Raw genomic sequence first — 22,261 nt, forward strand, 5'->3', positions numbered from 1 at the left:
GATCTTGAACCATCTGATGTATAAATGTGTATACTAGCCTCCTGGGACTAGTATTTGTATCACATTTGAGTCCTAGAGGATTGTGATGCTTCATCAGCGTGCAATGACCACCATAGAAAGGGTCCGCCCTAAACTGCGTCGAGAAGCTAAAGTAAACCCTCAAACAATCCACACAGATTGATCAAGGGCTACATCTAACAGATGCGCCCGCGTGCACCGGAACACACAAAGCCTCAAGAGAAAACCTCGACGCTACTCTAAGGAGCAGCTCGAAGGCTGTTGTCGAGTACTCAGGGACATGGTACCCTAAATAGGCCTATAACCTCCTTTTCCAACTGTAACACCTTAAATTTGGGGTATAAAATTTCTTCTCTAATATCTACCAATTTCAGGTGTTACTCCTTTTCTCATCCCTATAGATTTCCTTTCTCTTCCTTTTAATAGAATTTTAGGTATTTGTTTGAGAGGTGTATTATTTCTTTAGAATATTAAAACATAGGGGAGACCTGAATTGTTGCATCATGCTGAGCTTAAACTGTAACACCCTTAGCTGATTAATTAGAGGAACTTGGGGGTGTAGTTGGCTTCGTCGTTGGGCCGTCAATGGGGGCCGAGGCATAGTGCTTGCTCTGCTAAGGGTGTGTGCCGAGGTTCATTCAATTTGGTTTTGTTAGTCACCCACCTTAGGGAGGAGTACTGTTTTTGTACGACCGGTGAAACCTAACGGGCGACTACACATCAGGGGAATCTTTGTAAAGGCTACGTAGTGAATCCCTGGCCATTCACCTCGGTAGTGAAGATCGGGTCTGTACAACACAGACTGGGAAGGGATCACGATTCATGGGTAAAGTGTGCAACCTCTGCAGAGTGTTAGAAACTAGTATATCAGCCGTGCTCACGGTTATGAGCAGCCTTGAGAGCTCCTTTTATTAGAGTTACTCTGAATCTTTTTATGATGATGCTTAATGATGATGATAATATCTATGGCATGGTATTTCCTCTTGGAATGAGTGTCATTTGGGTGATGACTTGGGATTATTGATAAAACTTGGTTTTTCTACTGGTAATAAATATCTTTGCTGAGTACGTTGATGTGTACTTTAGCCAAACATACATCTAGTCCACTTTAGCCAAACAGGACATTTGCTGAGTACGTTGATGTGTACTCACCCTTGCTTTAAAACACCAAAAACCTAGGTTGTCCACATTGCAACCAGTGCTCAGGAGAAGATGAAGGCAATGTGGAGGACTTTCAGGAGTTTCAGGACTTCGATGAGTTCTAGATTAGTTTAGTGGCAAACCCTAGTCAGCTGCCTATGAAGGCCTTATCTTACTGTGTTTCATTCAGCACTTTGATTATGACTTAAGTTAATGACTCTGTGGATGTCTTGGACATCTTGATACAATAAAGTATTTATTTGCGCTATTATTTTGAGCAATGTGTGATGATTTTCAACTATGTAATCACTATGTACGTGAATTTCTTATCCTGGCACGTACATGGTTCACATTCGGTTTACCTTATAAAATGAGGTGTGACACCAACCCAAGTCCCCGCCAAGCAAGTCTGAGAGACGGAGTGGCCGACCAAGTCCTCGTCGAGCAAGTCTGCGAGGCAGAGTTGCCTTGCTCGACAAAGCTGCCGACCAAGTCCTCGCCGAGCAAGTCGGCGAGGCGGAGCGACCGACCGACCAAACCCTCGCCGAGCAAGCCACGAGACAGACCCGAATCTTGTGGTACGCCCACACCAGCTGCGACAAGACACATCATCATCCAGCCACATATGGATGTGCGCGCACTGTACATGATGAGCGCTAGGGGATCATCACCGGCACACTTGTATGTCCCCAAGAATGGTTGAGGCATGCCCCCGTTGCCCGTAGAGTCGATGAGCCTCAGTCATAGGAGATCTCAACAAAGGAGTCTCAACAATGACCCACATATTAAAAAAGATAGACAACACGCCATGTTGAGCGATTTTATTAGCTTCCACTCAACGACTTTTTTTTACAACTGATAGCATACAACAACATTTTTTCACGGTCCATAAACCACTGTAGTTTTTTCCACATTAACAACCCAACCAAATTGACCTCAAGCCGCAATCAAGTTGGCTCTGAGGCTCTGCGTCATTCGGGTAGGGATGATAATAGATCTTGATCCAAATGCTCATTCACAATTTGATAGGACCCTAAATTACTTCTAGTTTAAAAATGAACATAAATAGATCTAAATGCTCCTTCACAATTTGATAGGACTCTATATTACTTCTAGTTTAAAAATAAACATAAATAGAGTCCGGCCCTAATCAGATTTTATCTTTAACTTTTATAGTCTAAGGATTTTTAGTCCCTACATTTTATTCTATTTTAGTCTATAGATTACTAAATATAGAAACTAAAATAAACATCCCTACATTTAGTTTCAATATTTGGTAATTTTGGAACTAAAATTGAATAAAATGAAGGGACTAAATATTAGTCCTTAGAAACTAAACACCCCCTAAGATGCAGAGTCCACTGTCACCCCTACATTTAGGGTCCAGTTTAAACCGAAACCACACTGCTAATCGGCCATTAGTTTAGACAAAGCGCAAGACCAACCAGTAACCACTCCGTGGCCTCCCGGGAAAGGGGCTTAACTCGAGTCGCTAATCCTTTTCCTTGTATCTCCCCGTCTCCATCCTCGCTCGCCGCCATGGAAGGTTCGAAGGGGAGTGGAGGTGGTGGGGCCGGTGCCGGGTCCGAAAAGCCAAGCGCCGAGTCGAACCCTAGTCTGAATCTGCCGCCACCTACCGCAGCGGATGTCGAAGCCACGGATGACGGTGGCGCCACGGCCGCGGCCGCGGCAGCTGCCGAGGCGGCCAGGCGGCCGTTCACTGCCCTCAGCCAGGAGGAGGCTGACCTCGCCCTAGCCCGCGTCCTGCAGGAGCAGGTAAGCGACGACGAGATCTCGCGGCCTCGGGGCTGCTCATAGGGTTGTTGCCTCCTCCGATTAACCCGTGCTTCGGATCGTTGCAGGAGCGGGCGTACATGTTGCTCCGGATGAACGGGAGCGGTGGCGAGGGCAGCGACTACGGGAGCTCTGATGCAGGGAGCTACGAGTACGACGAAGAGGGAGATGACTACGAAGAGGAACTGGAGCACCACCTCCGCGTCCACCACCACGAACACCCCTCGGGCGATGGTGATGGAGAGGGAGAGGGCGAGGGCGCCGAGGGGAGCGATTACGACGAAGAGTACGAGGAGGACGAAGAAGGGGAGCCGGAAGTAGATCCCGCGGAGTTTGAGAACGATGAGGCTTATGCGCGTGCGCTGCAGGATGCTGAGGAGCTTGAGGTCGCCGCGCGGCTTATGGCTCTCGCTGGTCTCAGCGATTGTGAGCACATACTATTCATTGCCCCAATTCTAGTTCAGTTTACAATTTAGTTGGTTGCTGGTGTAATTTTGGCTTTCCTGTGCAGGGCGAACTGTGGATGTGGAGCATGAGGAGGATCATGTGAATGACCCACAGGTTGTGATTCATCTCATTGTTGATGAATTTTACCTTTGGTGGCTTGGTGCTAGGGAAGATCACTTGAGTTTGCAATTAATGGTCTCATAAGAAACAAAATGCCATATCCCGCTCTTTGTTAATTTCTGTTCATGCAAACTAGTGGAGTTGTTCTTTGATCAATGCAACATGTATGATGTTTCACAACAGTGAGCATGATTTGTGCCATAGTTTATTGATTCATCTAAAATAATTTAGCTTGTTAGTTATTGATACCATAATACTTTCCTTAGATAGATTGTTGATGATATTTCCTACCTGGAACACATCTGCTCCTTTTCTTTCTAAATTTATGCATTTGGAATTTTGATTGTACAGATTTTAGGGGTCTTTTTATATTTTTTAATGAAGGGATTATCAGTTACTCATTTATATGTTAGTTAATTATATTTCTCACTTAAAATGAAATGTTGTTGCAGTGAGTGGCAACTTAAATGTTGATTGTAAATAAAACCACACTAGACTACTGCCACTTTGGAAGTGGTTTTGGAGACACGTGTAATCTTTATATCTCGCCCATTTAAAGAGCTGTCTATATGTGCATGACTTTCCTTCATGTTGTTTTTGTTCTATCAAAGATTAGTATGGATTCATTGCTGTTAGATTGCATTTATTTCTGCTTGTTTGGCTTCAACTATAAATGATATAAACAGAGTTTTTCTCGCACTTAGATTTGTAGTTCAGGATCTAAATAAAGAGCCATATCTACTTGGATAGTTTGATGTTTTAGTTATGATTAGGTTTTCCTTTACTAATCTTGAACCATCTGCCATTCTAGTAATAAAATTCATAAGCAACATATAGCATCTATTGTTTTATGATTACTAGCCAGGTACTACTATTGTCCTCAGTCCTCTAGAGATGGTTGACATATTTCCCATTTATCCCTAGAGTTTTTATACAGGGGAGATTTATGTCATTGTTCACATATTGGTTTTAATTTCTTTCGTACTTATTTGTAATCAGTCAACTATGATGAATGATAAACAACTTAAATTTCTCTATGCTTTTATGAAAACCCAGGAGGCATGGCAAGAGGTTGATCCAGACGAGTACTCCTATGAGGCAAGTTACATTGCTTGTTGTGTTATCCTTAGTTCTCCAAGCCCCTCATTTGAAGCTTCATACATCAATATGTCATGTTAATAGTTTTCATGTTGATATCAGGAGCTAGTTGCATTGGGTGAAGTAGTTGGCACAGAAAACAGAGGTCTCTCTGCTGATGCACTTGCTTCTTTACCTTCAGTAACATACAAGATGCAAAGTGTTCAGGATGGCAACACAGAGCAGTATGTGCAAATAATTGAAGTTTTATAGTTTTATAATGATCTATATTCTGTATATGATGTCCTGATGTATCAGTACTGTTGATAGATGTGTAATTTGCCGTGTGGAATTGGAGGAGGGTGAATCTTTGATTGCACTTCCCTGCAAGCACTTATACCATCCTGAATGCATAAACCAGTGGCTGCAAATAAATAAGGTATGATGGATCTTCTTAAGCTCCACATAGTTGAATGTCTAGAAAGTTCATTCCATTAACTCATTGGTCCTTAAATACTATTGTGATTCTGTGAAGTATCTCAGACTGTCACACACGCCTGTACCTGAAGGAGGAATGTTTTTATCACAACTAGTCTGTATAGTATACTATGTTTGGTAACTTCTAACCGAAATAAAAAACTTAAGATTTTTCTGTGGGCCGCTAGGCAGGCTAATGGTTTGTCAACTGATGTTCTTATTGTAGTTGTGCAGTTGTGTTTAGTTCATCATTTTTTCCTTGAACAAAAAATTGGTTGCATATAAAACATAGAATGCAATGGTATTCAAGGTCACAGTAACAGGGCAGCAATCTGTACATTTGAAGGAAGAATACCCCGTTTGGATCATTGGAATTGAATTCCATTCTAATAATAGTAATTTAGGCACATATCAATTAAGCTAATTCGGTTTTATACAAAATATATTTATATAATATTATTAGCAAAATGTCGGAGATATTTATGTGCTACATTTTTACTGTAGAGGGGTTAACCGAAGAGCGTCTTATAAGTTGTAGAGTAGAAACAAATTCTACTGATACATAAAATCATTTTCCATCCTTCATCCCATGAATTTGAGATAAGCTTATATCTTTTTTCTCGAATACGCGGGAGGGCTGCGTATCATTAAATTAAAATAGAGGAAAAAAGGCCTGAGGCCCGGGACAAACAGAACAAACACAAAACAAAACACACACTCACACCCACAAAACACACACAACACAGACACATACGACACACCAACACCCCAGTCTTTCAATAGGCTTCAAGTCTTTCCTTTCTCTATCCAGGGTCGAAAAGAGAGCGCAGGTTCCTGGCTCCAGCAGAAACCCACAATCTCATCTCGTCTTTAAATCCATCCTCTAAGGTAGAAAGGCAGGGTCGAGCACCATAAAAAACACACCTGTTTCGCTGCTTCCAAATACTCCAAGCCCCAAGGATTACCATACTATTAAATCCCTTTCTTTTGCTCTTGGGAATCTTGGATGAAGCCTTTCTCGACCATTCAGCAAAGTCTGAATCTCTTCTTTTAGGACCCACATAAGAGAGATCAATTGGAGTTAAGATACTATGCCAAAACTGTCTTGTGAAGACGCAATTAGATAAAATATGCTGCACAGTTTCGTCCTCTTGGTCACATAAAACACAATTTTCAGGGTGATCAAGCCCTCTTTTTTTGAGTCTGTCAGCTGTCCAACATTTATTGTTTATGGCCAGCCAAACAAAGACCTTACACTTAGGGGCTGCCCAGCTCTTCCAAATTCTTTTCTAGGGCTCAAAGGATTCCGCTCCAATGAAAAAAGCTCTATAGGCAGTTTTGGAGGTATACAGTCCATTGCTGCTAAAAATCCACACATGTTGGTCATTTGAATTTTGAAGCTGAAAAGAATCAATTACCTCCCATAATTGTAGATATTGCTCAATCTCAGCCAGAGAGAGATTCCTCTGGATATCATGAACCCAGAAGTGAGAGGTAAGAGCCTGCTGCACAGTCCTTACAACTTTAATTTTCTTCGGAACTGCAGCAGCAATAAGGGGAGCTATATCCATAATAGAATACCCATGAATCCACTTATCTTTCCAAAAGAAAGTTGAAATACCATTACCAATAGTGGTAGACACTGCAACCTGAAATAAAGCTCGGGCCTGGGATGCTATTTTAAGATCCAGGCCACTCCAAGGCTTAGAAGGAGCAGTTTTTTATAGCCAAAGCCATCGCAATTGTAGGGCCCAGTTCATCTTTTGGAGATTAGGAATTCCAAGGCCCCCCAAATCAAGAGGCCGAGAGATTTTATCCCAAGATACAAGGCAGTTACCTCCTCTAGCCTTCTTTCTTCCTTTCCATAAGAAGTTTCGTTGAATTTTATCAATGGCTTTTATAACCCATTTAGGAGCATTAAGATCAATAAATAAGTAAACTGGGATGGCAGAGAGTACAGATTTGATAAGAGTGATTCTCCCCGCAAGATTTAAAAGTTCAGCCTTCCATCCTGGAAGCTTGGCAGCAATTTTCTCTATCCAGTGAGCGAGGTCTTCAGCACTAAGTTTTTTGCTGCTCAGAGGGAGACCAAGATAGGTTGTGGGAAAGTTTTTTGAGGCACACCCCAAGGTTTGAACAGCCAACGCAGTTCTCTCAAAATTGCACTGAATTGGGTAGGAGAAACTTTTTTGCAAGTTAGTTTGAAGACTTGAGGCAACACCAAAACACCTCAAAATTTCTGATCACCACTAAGTCCCCAGAAACTGGTTTTACAAAAACAGCAACATCATCTGCGAACATTGAAACCCTTTGGCTAATGCTTCTGCCAGCAAGGGGGTGCAATAATCCACACCTGCCCTGATGAATAGACTATTAATGATGAATAGACTATTAAGAACATCCATGACTAAGATGAATAAAAGGGAAGACAGGATCGCCTTGTCTCAACCCACGCTTGAGTTTTATAGGCTGTCCAGGCACTCCATTAACAAGAACTTGAGTGGATGAAGTCCATAGTAAGTTCAAAATCAGATTGCACCAAACCTGTCCAAAACCTAAATGTCGAAGAATTTCCAGAAGAAATGCCCAATGTACTGAGTCAAAGGCCTTTTTAATGTCCAGCTTCAAGAAAATAGCAGGGATTTTCTTATGGTGCAGCATCTTGACTGACCATAATAAAGTTATCATAAGCTTATATCTGAACTTTGGAAATTGGTGGAATGTTAAATTCCAAGCTAAAAAGGTTACTTTATTAAGTAAATTCGAATTCCTCCAAAATGAATGGATCCAAACGCCCCGTTATGTTATTTGTTTGACGTAGTCCCTACATTTGTATTCGCGGTCAAGATTCTGGTGCCCTTGCATTGTATCAGACTGAAGTTGTGAGCCTTCAGCCTTCTAGTTTTAATGGAGCCTATGGTGTTCTGTACTTCTGTCATGGTCTAGTGATGTTTTAATTTGCTGACATTCCTTCATGTTGACATGTGGATTCATGTAATTTTGTTGTTGTGGTAATGAAATTTGGGTACACCATGTGGCGGGGGCCGGGAAAAAAAAGAAGATTTGAAAGTTTAATAAATCAACAAACCTTGGAAACTGGTAAGCTGTGTTCACTAATGGACACTTAAGGACATATTATCATTGTTTTCAGATCGCCTGATCGTCTGATCGATGACATTGGGCGATTAGACGATTAGTCGCGATTAGGCGACGATCAGGGCGATTAGTCGCCCCTGATCGACCTTAATCGTCCCCTGGTCGTCCTATGTATTTCCAGGACATATATAGCACTATATATAGATATATACTTATATAGTATAGAGACTTGCTCAGGACAAGCACAAGTATAGACAAGGCAGCAGAATAAATAGTCCAAAACAGCAGTATGAATACTTGAATAGTTCAAAACAACAGTACATCTCTAGCAACAATTCTATATGAAATTACAATTGTACAACTTACTAGACCATGACCAAGAAGGCAACACCTATATGAGATCATCATACAACTGAAGTCTGAAGTCTTAACTAAAGTCTTAAACTCTGAACCTGAGTAATTAACGTGACTGATCGCTAACCAGACAACTAATCGCAACATATCGCCGACTAATCGGACGATATGGACGATCAGATCACCTGATCGAATCGAACCCCCTTATCGAGCACTGAGTATCGATCAGCCCGACTAATCGCGATTAGTCGGACGATATGAAAACAATGCATATTATCTAGGTTTCGCATGTTGATTATAGATAAAATACTTCTATATTCTGCATGTTCAGACGCATTAATCTTGGGTAGATTTGGGGGTTGGTTAAATATATCCTTACTCTTTTTGAATATAAGAGTAGTTGAGCAACCTTTTGTTCTGAAACCAGTCCAGTCTGTTAAATCTTCAATGTCTTTCTATTAGTGTTTTATTAGTAGTAGTAACATCATTATTGCCTGTGACTGTTTTTCTCTTCATTTAATCGTTATTGATGCTCTTAAGTTGATCAAGAAAACTTAGCGCCTTCAAAAAAGTTATGAAGTTTTATTTATCTATGGAGGCTGACAGAACCGTTGTAATTGCTTGATTCCTGTTATCAGTTATGTTACCGTCTGGCACAGACGCACAGTGACTAGCTATAGGCTTGGCTGTGTTCAGTATTTCTGTGAAGGCAACGACTGCTATGCAAGCAGTCCTTCTGTGCAAGCAATCCATCTGATCCATTAGATCGTGATCCAACCGTAGGTCATATTTAACACTTAAACCCTTCCACCAGCAGCTCAATAATCTTTATAAAAAAATCCTTAACAAACCATGGTTGTATCTGTGATTGGATCGTAATCTAATGTATCAGATGATTTGCTTGCACGCTTGCACAGAAGGACTGCTTACATAGCAGTCGTTGCCTTTTGTGAAAGGGCTTCTAGCTGAGTTGGTTAGTTGGTCTGATTAGCACCACTCTTAAGGTCTTGGGTTCGACTCTCTGTGGAGCGAATTTCAGGTTGTGGTTAAAAAAATCTCATTATATGTCCCACACCAAATCATAGGTTTAAGTCCCGACCTCTGTCGCAGTTCTCACATGGGCTACGATGCCACTATGTAAATGGTAAAAAGCTAAAATTATGCACAAATTGGGATTCGAAAGCAACGTATGGGCTCTCGCTAGTCTTAGTATATACAAGTTATGTGTCCGTGCGTTGCCACGAGACGAGGGAGCACGGGGAGCGGCGTCTAGACTACAAATATAATTATTGTTTACTTCTAAACACTAAAGTACATGTCGTCTGGTGGTTAGCCCCAAATTTCTAGAGCACCGGGGTGTGGGTTCGAGTGCTCACTTTGCACTATTTCTTGCAGGTGCTGGGCGTGGGGAGGGTGGAGCCGTGGAGCGCAAGTGCCCACATTAGATTCTTAATAGATTAGTATAGATATAGATATAGATTTCAGCATTCCTGCTGGCTGATCATGCCATGTTGATCCCTACCTTAAAAAGTACCCCCTCCGTCCTCAAATATAAGTCATTATAAGATTCTTGGAGAGTTAAAGTTTTTTCAAATTTGACAAAATTTATACAATAAAATAATAACATTTACGATATCAAATGTATATCATTAGATTCTACATTAAATATATTTTCATACTATATCTATTCCGTGTCATAAATCTTTATGATTCTCGATATACTTTTGGTCAAACTTTAAAAACTATGATTCTCTATTGGAATGACTTATATTTTGGGACGGAGTGAGTAACTTCTATTATGCATACTGCCTGGCTTGAATTAATTTCAACATGGTTTACAATGAACATGGTGTGGGTACTTATACACAACAGTTTTTGTTGCTCCAAAATGTGACAATATCCCGATTCTTGTAGGTATGCCCTATGTGCAGTGCAGAAGTATCAACCTCCAGCAACAAGGAGCCATGATTGCTCTCGGATGGCCATCTTGGGCATTTGATGGGATTAACTAGCGGCACCACTGCAGCATCTTTATGCTTCAAGCAAAAGCATAAAGGAACGTCTTACATACATGCAAGGAGATCAGGAAATAATCCTCTTGTCAATCTAAAGTTTTGTCCTGGTTTTCTGCTCACTGGATTTATTGGCCCTGCAGCTTATATGGTCTTAGTTCCCTTCGGACGCCTTATGATCCATAAAACATGCCAATTATATTATATTGTTAGTTATTCTTTTTACTGATCGCATGATCGTCGTATATATTTGCTTGTTAAATGGTGATAAAACATTTTTTTCTTCTACATATTTTATTGTTAGAATAAGGCCGGATCCAATGCATTCGGTCTATACCGTGCTAGAGATCGTCGACAGATTTTATCTAACCACAGACACTCTAGAGCATAGATTTTATCATTGTTCTACCGCTATAATATTTTTATAGACTTTACGTAAAATGAAACACGACATTTTATCAGCACATAATTTAAGGGAAAATACAAAGTAAATGAAATACGAAAAAACTAAAATTACATAGCTCGTATAAAAAAAAAATCAAAACTACTCATTGTCTCATCCTTCTCTATTGTTTTTTCATTTTCCTCTTCTAGTTTTAATTGTTTGCGATCAATCTGTAGCCTTTTTTTATGTCATAATCTGTTTTCAGCGGTGGATTAATCTATCAACTTGGTAAATTGCTCGTACAATTTTGATTACGTTGTACTTGCAAACTTAATTGATTTATCTTCTCGCTCGACTGACATAGATTCTTCACCACGCCCTTCTTGACAAGAGACTAGCTTCTATTTGTTATTGGCCTCTTACCCTTGCATTTTTCTTATCGCGGTTAATAGGGCGTGTTGGTGACACTATTGGGCCCATGTTGACACATCATCGTTTGCTTGTGTCGCCCGAGTGAGTCACCGTGTCAGCACACACCACTTGGATTGATGTCGAAGAGCATGCCACATAGGGATGGCAGTGGGGATTTCCTATTGAGGAATAGTTCCCCGTCCTCGTGCTTGCGATAAAAAATTTTCCACGAGGGGATCCATACGAATGCTTGTGAGGGACATTACTTCCTCATCTTCATGCCCTTGCCATCTCCTAAGTTATTAGGTCCACATGCACCAATCTTTGCCATTAACGGCCTCGCTATGCATGTGTACCGTGTAATTTAACAAGGCTATCGAGCTCAACAACCTGAACTCATTATCCCAGAGATCTCCCGCAAAACATGTATATTGCAGTAATCACATTCGATGCACACACTTCGAAGATAGAGCGGAAGGCTTTACAAACATTCTTTACCTTTTCAAAACTCAAGTTTTACATGTTAGAAAGAGTTATATTTATTACAAGTCCTGATCATAACTTACATACAAAACTAGAAAGATAAAACCCTTCCAAAGCTCACACATAAACCTAACTAATCCTGCTTCAAGACTCGAAGCATCTTCCAGCCACAGGGACACCTGCAACATGGGTTCGAAAACCCTGAGTACGGAGTGTACTTTCGCAAATCTAACCCGACTAAGGAAAAAGACTCTCAAGGATATGCTAGATTTGGGAATCAAGGTAAGGCTTTAGCAAAAAATATTTTCAACATTTTAATACCGAATTAAGTATTATTTGGCCTTATTCGCATCTAGTTTAAATTCATCATCACATTAATCAATACAACATTATTTTTATTCATTGTGATTCCATCCATGACTTAGATTGTAGGGCAGTGACCAAGTCTCCATTATCTGAGGATATAACGGTGATCCAAATCGATTTACCCAGCTAGCGATCCCTAACCACACGACATATGTAGCACTTAACCCTTGCACATGCCAACATGCCCCCTGCTATCTCAAGACCAAACCGGGTTCACGCCAACTGAGAGCTGAAAGGGAATTAGGCTTACACCTATTTCCTAAATGATTTTGGTGGTTGAATTGCCCAACACAAATAATTGGACTAACTAGTTTGCTCTAGTGTATAAGTTATACAGGTGCCAAAGGTTCACACTTAGCCAATAATAAGACCAAGAAATGGGTTCAACAAAAAGAGCAAGGGACAACCGAAGGCTGCCCTGGTCTGGCGCACCGGACTGTCCGGTGTGCCACCGGACAGTGTCCGGTGCACCAGGGGACTTCACGCTGAACTCCTCACCTTCGGGAAAATCCATAGGCGCTCCACTATAATTCACTGGACTGTCCGGTGCCCCAAGACTCAGCGTCTCTGAACTCGCCAGCTTCGGGAATCCGCTCCGCTATAATTCACCGGACATGTCCGGTGTACACCGGACTGTCCGGTGAGCCAGCGGAGCAACGGCTACTTCGCGCCAACGGTCACCTGCAGAAGCAATTAATGCGCGCCAGAGCGCGCAGAAGTCAGGCACGCGCGAAGTGGTGCACCGGACACTCTACAGTACATGTCCGGTGTGCCACCGGACATCCAGGCGGGCCCAGCAATCAGAGCTCCAACGGTCGGAACCCAACGACCTGGTGACATGGCTGGCGCACCGGACTGTCCGGTGTGCACCGGACTGTCCGGTGCACCATGCGACAGACAGCCTCCACCAAACGGCTAGTTTGGTGGTTAGGGTTATAAATACCCCCAACCACCCCACTTTCAAGTCATCCAAGTTTTCCACCTTCCAACTACTTACAAGAGCTAGGCATTCAATACAAGACACACCCAAGTGATCAAATCCTCTTCCAATTCCACAAAAGCTTTAGTGTTAAGTGAGAGTGATTTGTTGTGTTCTTTTGAGCTCTTGCGCTTAGATTGCTTTCTTCTTTCTCATTCTTTCTTGAGATCAATACTCACTTGTAACCGAGGCAAGAGACACCAATTGTGTGGTGGTCCTTGCGGGGAAGTTTTGTTCCCGGTTGATTTGAGAAGAGAAAGCTCACTCGGTCCGAGGGACCGTTTGAGAGAGGGAAGGGGTTGAAAAAGACCCGACCTTTGTGGCCTCCTCAACGGGGAGTAGGTTTGCGAGAACCGAACCTCGGTAAAACAAATCCGCGTGTCACACTCTTTATTCGCTTGCGATTTGTTTTGCATCCTCTCTCGTGGACTCGATTATATTTCTAATGCTAACCCGGCTTGTAGTTGTGATTAACTTTGTAAATTTTAGTTTCGTCCTATTCACCCCCCTCTAGGCGACTTTCAATTGGTATCGGAGCCCGGTGCTTCATTAGAGCCTAACCGCTCGAAGTGATGTCGGGAGATCACGCCAAGAAGGAGATGGAAACCGGCGAAAAGCCCACTACAAGCCACGGGAAGGCTACATCGGAAGAGTCCCACAACAAAGGGAAAGGGAAGGAGAAGAAAGCCTCCTCCCACAAGTCGCATCGGAGTGGCGACAAGAAAAAGAAGATGAGGAAGGTGGTCTACTACGAGACCGATACTTCGTCACCTTCCACCTCCGGCTCCGACGCGCCCTCCATAACTTCTAAGCGCCATGAGCGCAAGAAGTTTAGTAAGATCCCCTTACACTACCCTCGCATTTCTAGAAATACTCCATTACTTTCCGTTCCATTAGGCAAACCGCCAACCTTTGACGGTGAAGATTATGCTAGGTGGAGTGATTTAATGAAATTTCATCTAACCTCACTCCACAAAATATATGGAATGTTGTTGAGTTTGGAGCACAGGTACCATCCGTAGGGGATGAGGATTATGATGAGGACGAGGTGGCCCAAATCGAGCACTTCAACTCCCAAGCCACAACCATACTCCTCGCCTCTCTAAGTAGGGAGGAGTACAACAAGGTGCAAGGATTAAAGAGCGCCAAGAAAGTTTGGGACGTGCTCAAGACCGCGCACGAGGGTGATGAACTAACCAAGATCACCAAGCGAGAAACGGTCGAAGGGGAGCTTGGTCGCTTCTGTCTTCGCCAAGGGGAGGAGCCTCAAGACATGTACAACCGGCTCAAAACCTTGGTGAATCAAGTGCGCAACCTCGGGAGCAAGAAATGGGATGACCACGAGGTGATTAAGGTTATTCTAAGATCACTTATTTTCCTTAACCCTACTCAAGTACAATTAATTCGTGGTAATCCTAGATATACACTAATGACTCCCGAGGAAGTAATCGGGAATTTTGTGAGCTTTGAGTTTATGATCAAGGGCTCACGGAAGATCAACGAGCTTGACGGTCCCTCCACGTCCGAAGCACAACCGGTCGCATTTAAAGCAACGGAGGAGAAGAAGGAGGAGTCTACACCAAGTAGACAACCAATCGACGCCTCAAAGCTCGACAACGAGGAAATGGCGCTTGTCATCAAGAGCTTCCGCCAAATCCTCAAGCAAAGGAGGGGGAAAGATTACAAGCCCCGCTCCAAGAAGGTTTGCTACAAGTGTGATAAGTCCGGTCACTTTATAGCAAAATGTCCTATTTCTAGTGACAGTGATAGGGGCGACGACAAGAAGGGGAGAAGAAAGGAGAAGAAGAGGTACTACAAGAAGAAGGGCGGCGATGCCCATGTTTGTCGCGAGTGGGACTCCGACGAAAGCTCTAGCGACTCCTCCTCCGACGAGGACGCCGCCAACATCGCTGTCACCAAGGGACTTCTCTTCCCCAACGTCGGCCACAAGTGCCTCATGGCAAAGGACATCAAAAAGAAGAAGGTTAAATCCAAATCCTCCACTAGATATGAGTCTTCTAGCGATGATAATGCTAGTGATGAGGAAGATAATTTGCGTACACTTTTTGCCAACCTCAACATGCAACAAAAAGAAAAACTAAATGAACTAATTAGTGCTATCCATGAAAAGGATGATCTCTTGGACTCCCAAGAGGATTTCCTTATTAAAGAAAACAAAAAGCATGTTAAGGTTAAAAATGCTTATGCTCTAGAAGTAGAAAAATGTGAAAAACTATCTAGTGAGCTAAGCACATGCCATGAAACTATAGACAACCTTAGAAATGAGAATGCTAATTTGTTAGCTAAGGTTGATTCAAATGTTTGTGATGTTTCAATTCCCAATCTTAGAAATGATAATGATAATTTGCATGCTAAGATTAAAGAATTAAACATTACTCTTGCTAGCCTTAGGAATGAAAATGAAAAATTACTTGCTAAGGCTAAAGAACTTGATGTTTGCAATGTTACAATTTCCGATCTTAGAGGAAAAAATGATATATTGCGTGCTAAGATTGTTGAACTTAATTCTTGCAAACCCTCTACATCTACCGTTGAACACACTACTATTTGCACTAGATGTAGAGATGTTAATATTGATGCTATTCATGATCACATGGCTTTAATTAAACAACAAAATGATCATATAGCAAAGTTAGATGCTAAAATTGCCGAGCATGACTTAGAAAACGAAAAGTTTAAATTTGCTAGAAGCATGCTTTATAGAGGGAGACGCCCTGGCATTAAGGACGGCATTGGTTTCCAACAGGGAGGCAATGTCAAACTTAATGCCCCTCCTAAGAAATTATCTAATTTTGTTAAGGGCAAGGCTCCCATGCCTCAGGATAACGAGGGTTACATTTTGTACCCTGCTGGTTATCCTGAGAGCAAAATTAGGAGAATTCATTCTAGGAAGTCTCACTCTGGCCCTAACCATGCATTTATGTATAAGGGTGAGACATCTAGTTCTAGGCAACCAACCCGTGCTAAGTTGCCTAAAAAGAAAACTCCTAGTGCATCAAATGATCATGACATTTCATTTAAAACTTTTGATGCATCATATGTTTTAACTAACAAATCCGGCAAGGTAGTTGCCAAGTATGTTGGGGGCAAACACAAGGGATCAAAAACTTGTGTTTGGGTACCCAAAGTTCTTGTATCTAATGCCAAAGGACCCAAAACCATTTGGGCACCTAAAGTGAAGAACTAAACTTGTTTTGTAGGTTTATGCATCCGGGGGCTCAAGTTGGATCATCGATAGCGGATGCACAAACCACATGACAGGGGAGAATAAGATGTTCTCCTCCTACGAGAAAAACCAAGATCCCCAACGAGCTATCACATTCGGGGATGGAAATCAAGGTTTGGTCAAAGGATTGGGTAAAATTGCTATATCACGTGACCATTCTATTTCCAATGTTTTTCTTGTAGATTCATTAGATTACAATTTGCTTTCCGTTTCTCAATTATGCAAAATGGGCTACAACTGTCTATTTACTGATGTAGGTGTCACTGTCTTTAGAAGAAGTGATGATTAAATAGCATTTAAGGGAGTGTTAGAGGGTTAGCTATACTTAGTAGATTTTGATAGAGCTGAACTCGACACTTGCCTAATTGCTAAGACTAACATGGGTTGGCTCTGGCACCGCCGAGTAGCCCATGTTGGGATGAAGAATCTTCATAAGCTTCTAAAGGGAGAGCACATTTTAGGATTAACAAATGTTCATTTTGAGAAAGACAGGATTTGTAGCGCATGCCAAGCAGGGAAGCAAGTTGGTGCTCACCATCCACACAAGAACATCATGACGACCGACAGGCCACTGGAGCTCCTACACATGGATCTATTCGGCCCGATTGCTTATATAAGCATCGGCGGGAGTAAGTACTGTCTAGTTATTGTGGATGATTATTCTCGCTTCACTTGGGTGTTCTTTTTGCAGGAAAAATCTCACACCCAAGAGATCTTAAAGGGATTCTTGAGACGGGCTCAAAATGAGTTCGGCTTGAGGATCAAGAAAATTAGAAGCGACAACGGGACGAAGTTCAAGAACTCTCAAATTGAAGGCTTCCTTGATGAGGAGGGCATCAAGCATGAGTTCTCCTCTCCCTACACGCCACAACAAAATGGTGTAGTGGAGAGGAAGAACCGAACTCTATTGGACATGGCTAGAACCATGCTTGATGAGTACAAGACTTCGGATCGGTTTTGGGCCGAAGCGGTCAACACCGCTTGCTACGCCATCAACCGGTTATATCTACACCGAATCCTCAAGAAGACATCATACGAACTCCTAACCGGTAAAAAGCCCAATATTTCATATTTTAGAGTCTTTGGTAGCAAATGCTTTATTCTTGTTAAAAGAGGTAGAAAATCTAAATTTGCTCCTAAGACTGTAGAAGGCTTTTTACTAGGATATGATTCAAACACAAGGGCATATAGAATCTTTAACAAGTTCTCTGGACAAGTTGAAGTTTCTTGTGACGTTGTGTTTGATGAGACTAACGGCTCTCAAGTAGAGCAAGTTGATCTTGATGAGATAGGTGATGAAGAGGCTCCATGCATCGCGCTAAGGAACATGTCCATTGGGGATGTATGTCCTAAGGAATCCGAAGAGCCTCCAAATGCACAAGATCAACCATCCTCCTCCACGCAAGCATCTCCACCAACTCAAAATGAGGATGAGGCTCAAGTTGATGAAGGAGAAGATCAAACAAATGAGCCACCTCAAGATGACGGCAATGATCAAGGGGGAGATGCAAATGATCAAGACAAGGAGGATGAAGAACCAAGGCCGCCACACCCAAGAGTCCACCAAGCAATCCAACGAGATCACCCCGTCGACACCATCCTCGGTGACATTCATAAGGGGGTAACCACTAGATCTCGTGTTGCACATTTTTGTGAGCATTACTCTTTTGTTTCCTCTATTGAGCCACATAGGATAGCAGAAGCACTTCAAGATTCGGACTGGGTGGTGGCGATGCAAGAGGAGCTCAACAACTTCACTAGGAATAAGGTATGGCATTTGGTTCCACGTCCTAATCAAAATGTTGTAGGAACCAAGTGGGTTTTCCGCAACAAGTAAGACGAGCATGGTGTGGTGACAAGGAACAAAGCTCGACTTGTGGCCAAGGGATACTCCCAAGTCGAAGGTTTGGATTTCGGTGAAACCTATGCACCCGTAGCTAGGCTTGAATCAATTCGTATATTATTGGCCTATGCTACTTACCATGGCTTCAAGCTTTATCAAATGGACGTGAAAAGTGCATTCCTCAATGGACCAATCAAGGAAGAGGTCTATGTTGAGCAACCTCCCGGCTTTGAAGATAGTGAGTACCCTAACCATGTCTATAAACTCTCTAAGGCGCTTTATGGGCTCAAGCAAGCCCCAAGAGCATGGTATGAATGCCTTAGAGATTTCCTTATCACTAATGGATTCAAAGTCGGAAAGGCCGATCCTACGCTCTTTACCAAAACACTTGAAAATGATTTGTTTGTATGCCAAATTTATGTTGATGATATTATATTTGGGTCTACTAACGAATCTACATGTGAAGAGTTTAGTAGGATCATGACACAAAAATTCGAGATGTCAATGATGGGGGAGTTGAAGTATTTCTTGGGATTTCAGGTAAAGCAACTCCAAGAGGGCACCTTCCTAAGCCAAACGAAGTATACTCAAGATATTCTAAGCAAGTTTGGAATGAAGGATGCCAAACCCATCAAGACACCCATGGGAACCAATGGGCATCTCGACCTCGACATGGAAGGTAAGTCCGTGGATCAAAAGGTATACCAGTCGATGATTGGCTCTTTACTCTATTTATGTGCATCTCGACCGGATATTATGCTTTCCGTATGCATGTGTGCAAGATTCCAAGCCGGCCCTAAGGAAGCTCACCTTACGACCGTAAAACGAATCTTGAGATATTTAGTTTATACTCCTAAGTTTGGGCTTAGGTATCCTAGGGGATCCACATTTGATTTGATTGGTTATTTGGATACCGATTGGGCGGGGTGTAAAATTAATAGAAAGAGCACATCGAGGACTTGCCAATTCTTGGGAAGATCCTTGGTGTCTTGGGCTTCAAAGAAGCAAAATTCCGTAGCTCTTTCTACCGCCGAAGCCGAGTACATTGCCGCAGGCCATTGTTGCGCGCAACTACTTTGGATGAGGCAAACCCTTAGGGACTACGGTTACAAATTAACCAAAGTTCCTCTTCTATGTGATAATGAGAGTGCAATCCGCATGGCGGATAATCCCGTTGAGCATAGTCGCACTAAACACATAGCCATTCGGTACCACTTTTTAAGGGATCACCAACAAAAGGGAGATATCGAGATTGCATACATTAATACTAAAGATCAATTAGTCGATATCTTCACCAAGCCACTTGATGAACAAACCTTTAACAAACTTAGGCATGAGCTAAATATTCTTGATTCTAGGAACTTCTTTTGTTGATTTGCACACATAGTACATTCATATACCTTTGATCATGTCTCTTTCATATGCTATGACTAATGTGTTTTCAAGTGAATTTCAAACCAAGTCATAGGTGTATTGAAAGGGAATTGGAATCTTCGGCGAAGACAAAGGCTTCCACTCCGTAACTCATCCTTCGACGTCGCTCCGAGCAACTCTCCATCTTTGGTATAATCTTCACTCATATTTTATTTGCCAAAGGGGAGAAAGTAGTTATAAGGGCTCTAATGATTCCGTTTTTGGCGATTCATGCCAAAGGGGGAGAGAGCATGAGCCCAAAGCAAAAGGACCGCACCACCACCCTAATTTTAAAGATTTTCAATTGGTAAATTTCAAATTGGTATCTTATTGTGTTCAAAAGGGAGAGAAAGTAGTATTTCAAATCGATATCCTAAAACCCTCTTGAACAATAAGAGGAGGACTTCATTAAGGGGGAGTTTTGTTTAGTCAAAGGAAAAGCATTTGAAACAGGGGGAGAAAATTTCAAATCTTGAAAATGCTTCGCAAAATCCTATTCATTTATCTTTGACTATTTTGCAAAAGGACTTTGAAAATAATTTACAAAAGAATTTGCAAAAACAAAACATGTGGTGCAAGCGTGGTCCAAAATATCAAAAATTAAAGAAACAATCCATGCGTATCTTATAAGTGTTTATATTGGCTCAATTCCAAGCAACCTTTGCACTTACATTATGCAAACTAGTTCAATTATGCACTTCTATACTTGCTTTGGTTTGTGTTGGCATCAATCACCAAAAAGGGGGAGATTGAAAGGGAATTAGGCTTACACCTATTTCCTAAATGATTTTGGTGGTTGAATTGCCCAACACAAATAATTGGACTAACTAGTTTGCTCTAGTGTATAAGTTATACAGGTGCCAAAGGTTCACACTTAGCCAATAATAAGACCAAGAAATGGGTTCAACAAAAAGAGCAAGGGACAACCGAAGGCTGCCCTGGTCTGGCGCACCGGACTGTCCGGTGTGCCACCGGACAATGTCCGGTGCACCAGGGGACTTCACGCTGAACTCCTCACCTTCGGGAAAATCCATAGGCGCTCCGCTATAATTCACCGGACTGTCCGGTGCTACACCGGACAGTGTCCGGTGCCCCAAGACTCAGCGTCTCTGAACTCGCTAGCTTCGGGAATCTGCTCCGCTATAATTCACCGGACATGTCCGGTGAGCCAGTGGAGCAACGACTACTTCGCGCCAACGGTCACCTGCAGAAGCAATTAATGCGCGCCAGAGCGCGTAGAAGTCAGGCACGCGCGAAGTGGTGCACCGGACACTCTACAGTACATGTCCGGTGTGCCACCGGACATCTAGGCGGGCCCAGCAGTCAGAGCTCCAACGGTCGGAACCCAACGGCCTGGTGACATGGCTGGCGCACCGGACACTGTCCGGTGTGCACCGGACTGTCCGGTGCACCATGCGACAGACAGCCTCCACCAAACGGCTAGTTTGGTGGTTGGGGTTATAAATACCCCCAACCACCCCATATTCAAGTCATCCAAGTTTTCCACCTTCCAACTACTTACAAGAGCTAGGTATTCAATACAAGACACACCCAAGTGATCAAATCCTCTCCCAATTCCACAAAAGCTTTAGTGTTAAGTGAGAGTGATTTGTTGTGTTCTTTTGAGCTCTTGCGCTTGGATTGCTTTCTTCTTTCTCATTCTTTCTTGAGATCAATACTCACTTGTAACTGAGGCAAGAGACACCAATTGTGTGGTGGTCCTTGCGGGGAAGTTTTGTTCCCGGTTGATTTGAGAAGAGAAAGCTCACTCGGTCCGAGGGACCGTTTGAGAGAGGGAAGGGGTTGAAAAAGACCCGGCCCTTGTGGCCTCCTCAACGGGGAGTAGGTTTGCGAGAACCGAACCTCGGTAAAACAAATCCACGTGTCACACTCTTTATTCGCTTGCGATTTGTTTTGCATCCTCTCTCGTGGACTCGATTATATTTCTAACGCTAACCCGGCTTGTAGTTGTGATTAACTTTGTAAATTTCAGTTTCGCCCTATTCACCCCCCCCCCTCTAGGCGACTTTCAAGAGCACAATTACTCCACCGTCCAGACTCTTACCATGGAGGGTACACACTACTCTCGTCATCTCTCCACTCCCATTGCGTGGTAGCCTTTCAGGTATTGGTCAAGTTGAGATTAGGCTTACCCTGTCCCATACCAGGGCATGTGTCTAGTTAATATAGTCCTCGATCATCAAGTCTACATTCGCTATAATTCTTAATCAACCTGGGCAGAACATCATCTGTTCCTAGCCCAATTCTCAATTTAAGTACTTTCATCCTTCAGACTTATTTGTGTACCTTAGGATGATTAAAACATCACATAGAACCTTGCATTAGATCTCCCCATGATCCTGGTGAAAATATTCTTGTAGGTAGAGCCATCCTTCCTCAAGATAAACCCTGAGCTAGGCATTAGTGCAAAGGACAAACTCTATCTGCAAGACTTACCTCTAGACAGGGATAAGCAATTTTGTAAACAATATTTGATACTTTAAAATAAGTATCTATAAAAGGAATATATATCAAGGTAGTCAATGCATCAAATAGTTTCCAAGGAACTCATATGAACTTAGTGCACATCTCACTAGAC

At 42.5% G+C, this 22,261-nt stretch overlaps 1 protein-coding gene across 1 annotated transcript; it reads left to right on the plus strand.

Annotated features, from left to right (window-relative positions):
- Positions 1–2,604: 2,604 nt before the first annotated feature.
- Positions 2,605–10,739, plus strand: LOC100282919 (uncharacterized). The gene is given in 7 exon segments (NM_001155824.1): positions 2,605–2,934; positions 3,021–3,378; positions 3,464–3,513; positions 4,576–4,617; positions 4,720–4,841; positions 4,927–5,035; positions 10,438–10,739. Coding segments are annotated over 7 exon segments (972 nt in total). The 5' UTR covers positions 2,605–2,697; the 3' UTR covers positions 10,492–10,739.
- Positions 10,740–22,261: the final 11,522 nt, after the last annotated feature.

The sequence above is a fragment of the Zea mays genome, chromosome 2 (genome assembly GCF_902167145.1).
Source record: "Zea mays cultivar B73 chromosome 2, Zm-B73-REFERENCE-NAM-5.0, whole genome shotgun sequence".
Taxonomy (NCBI): Eukaryota; Viridiplantae; Streptophyta; class Magnoliopsida; order Poales; family Poaceae; genus Zea; species Zea mays.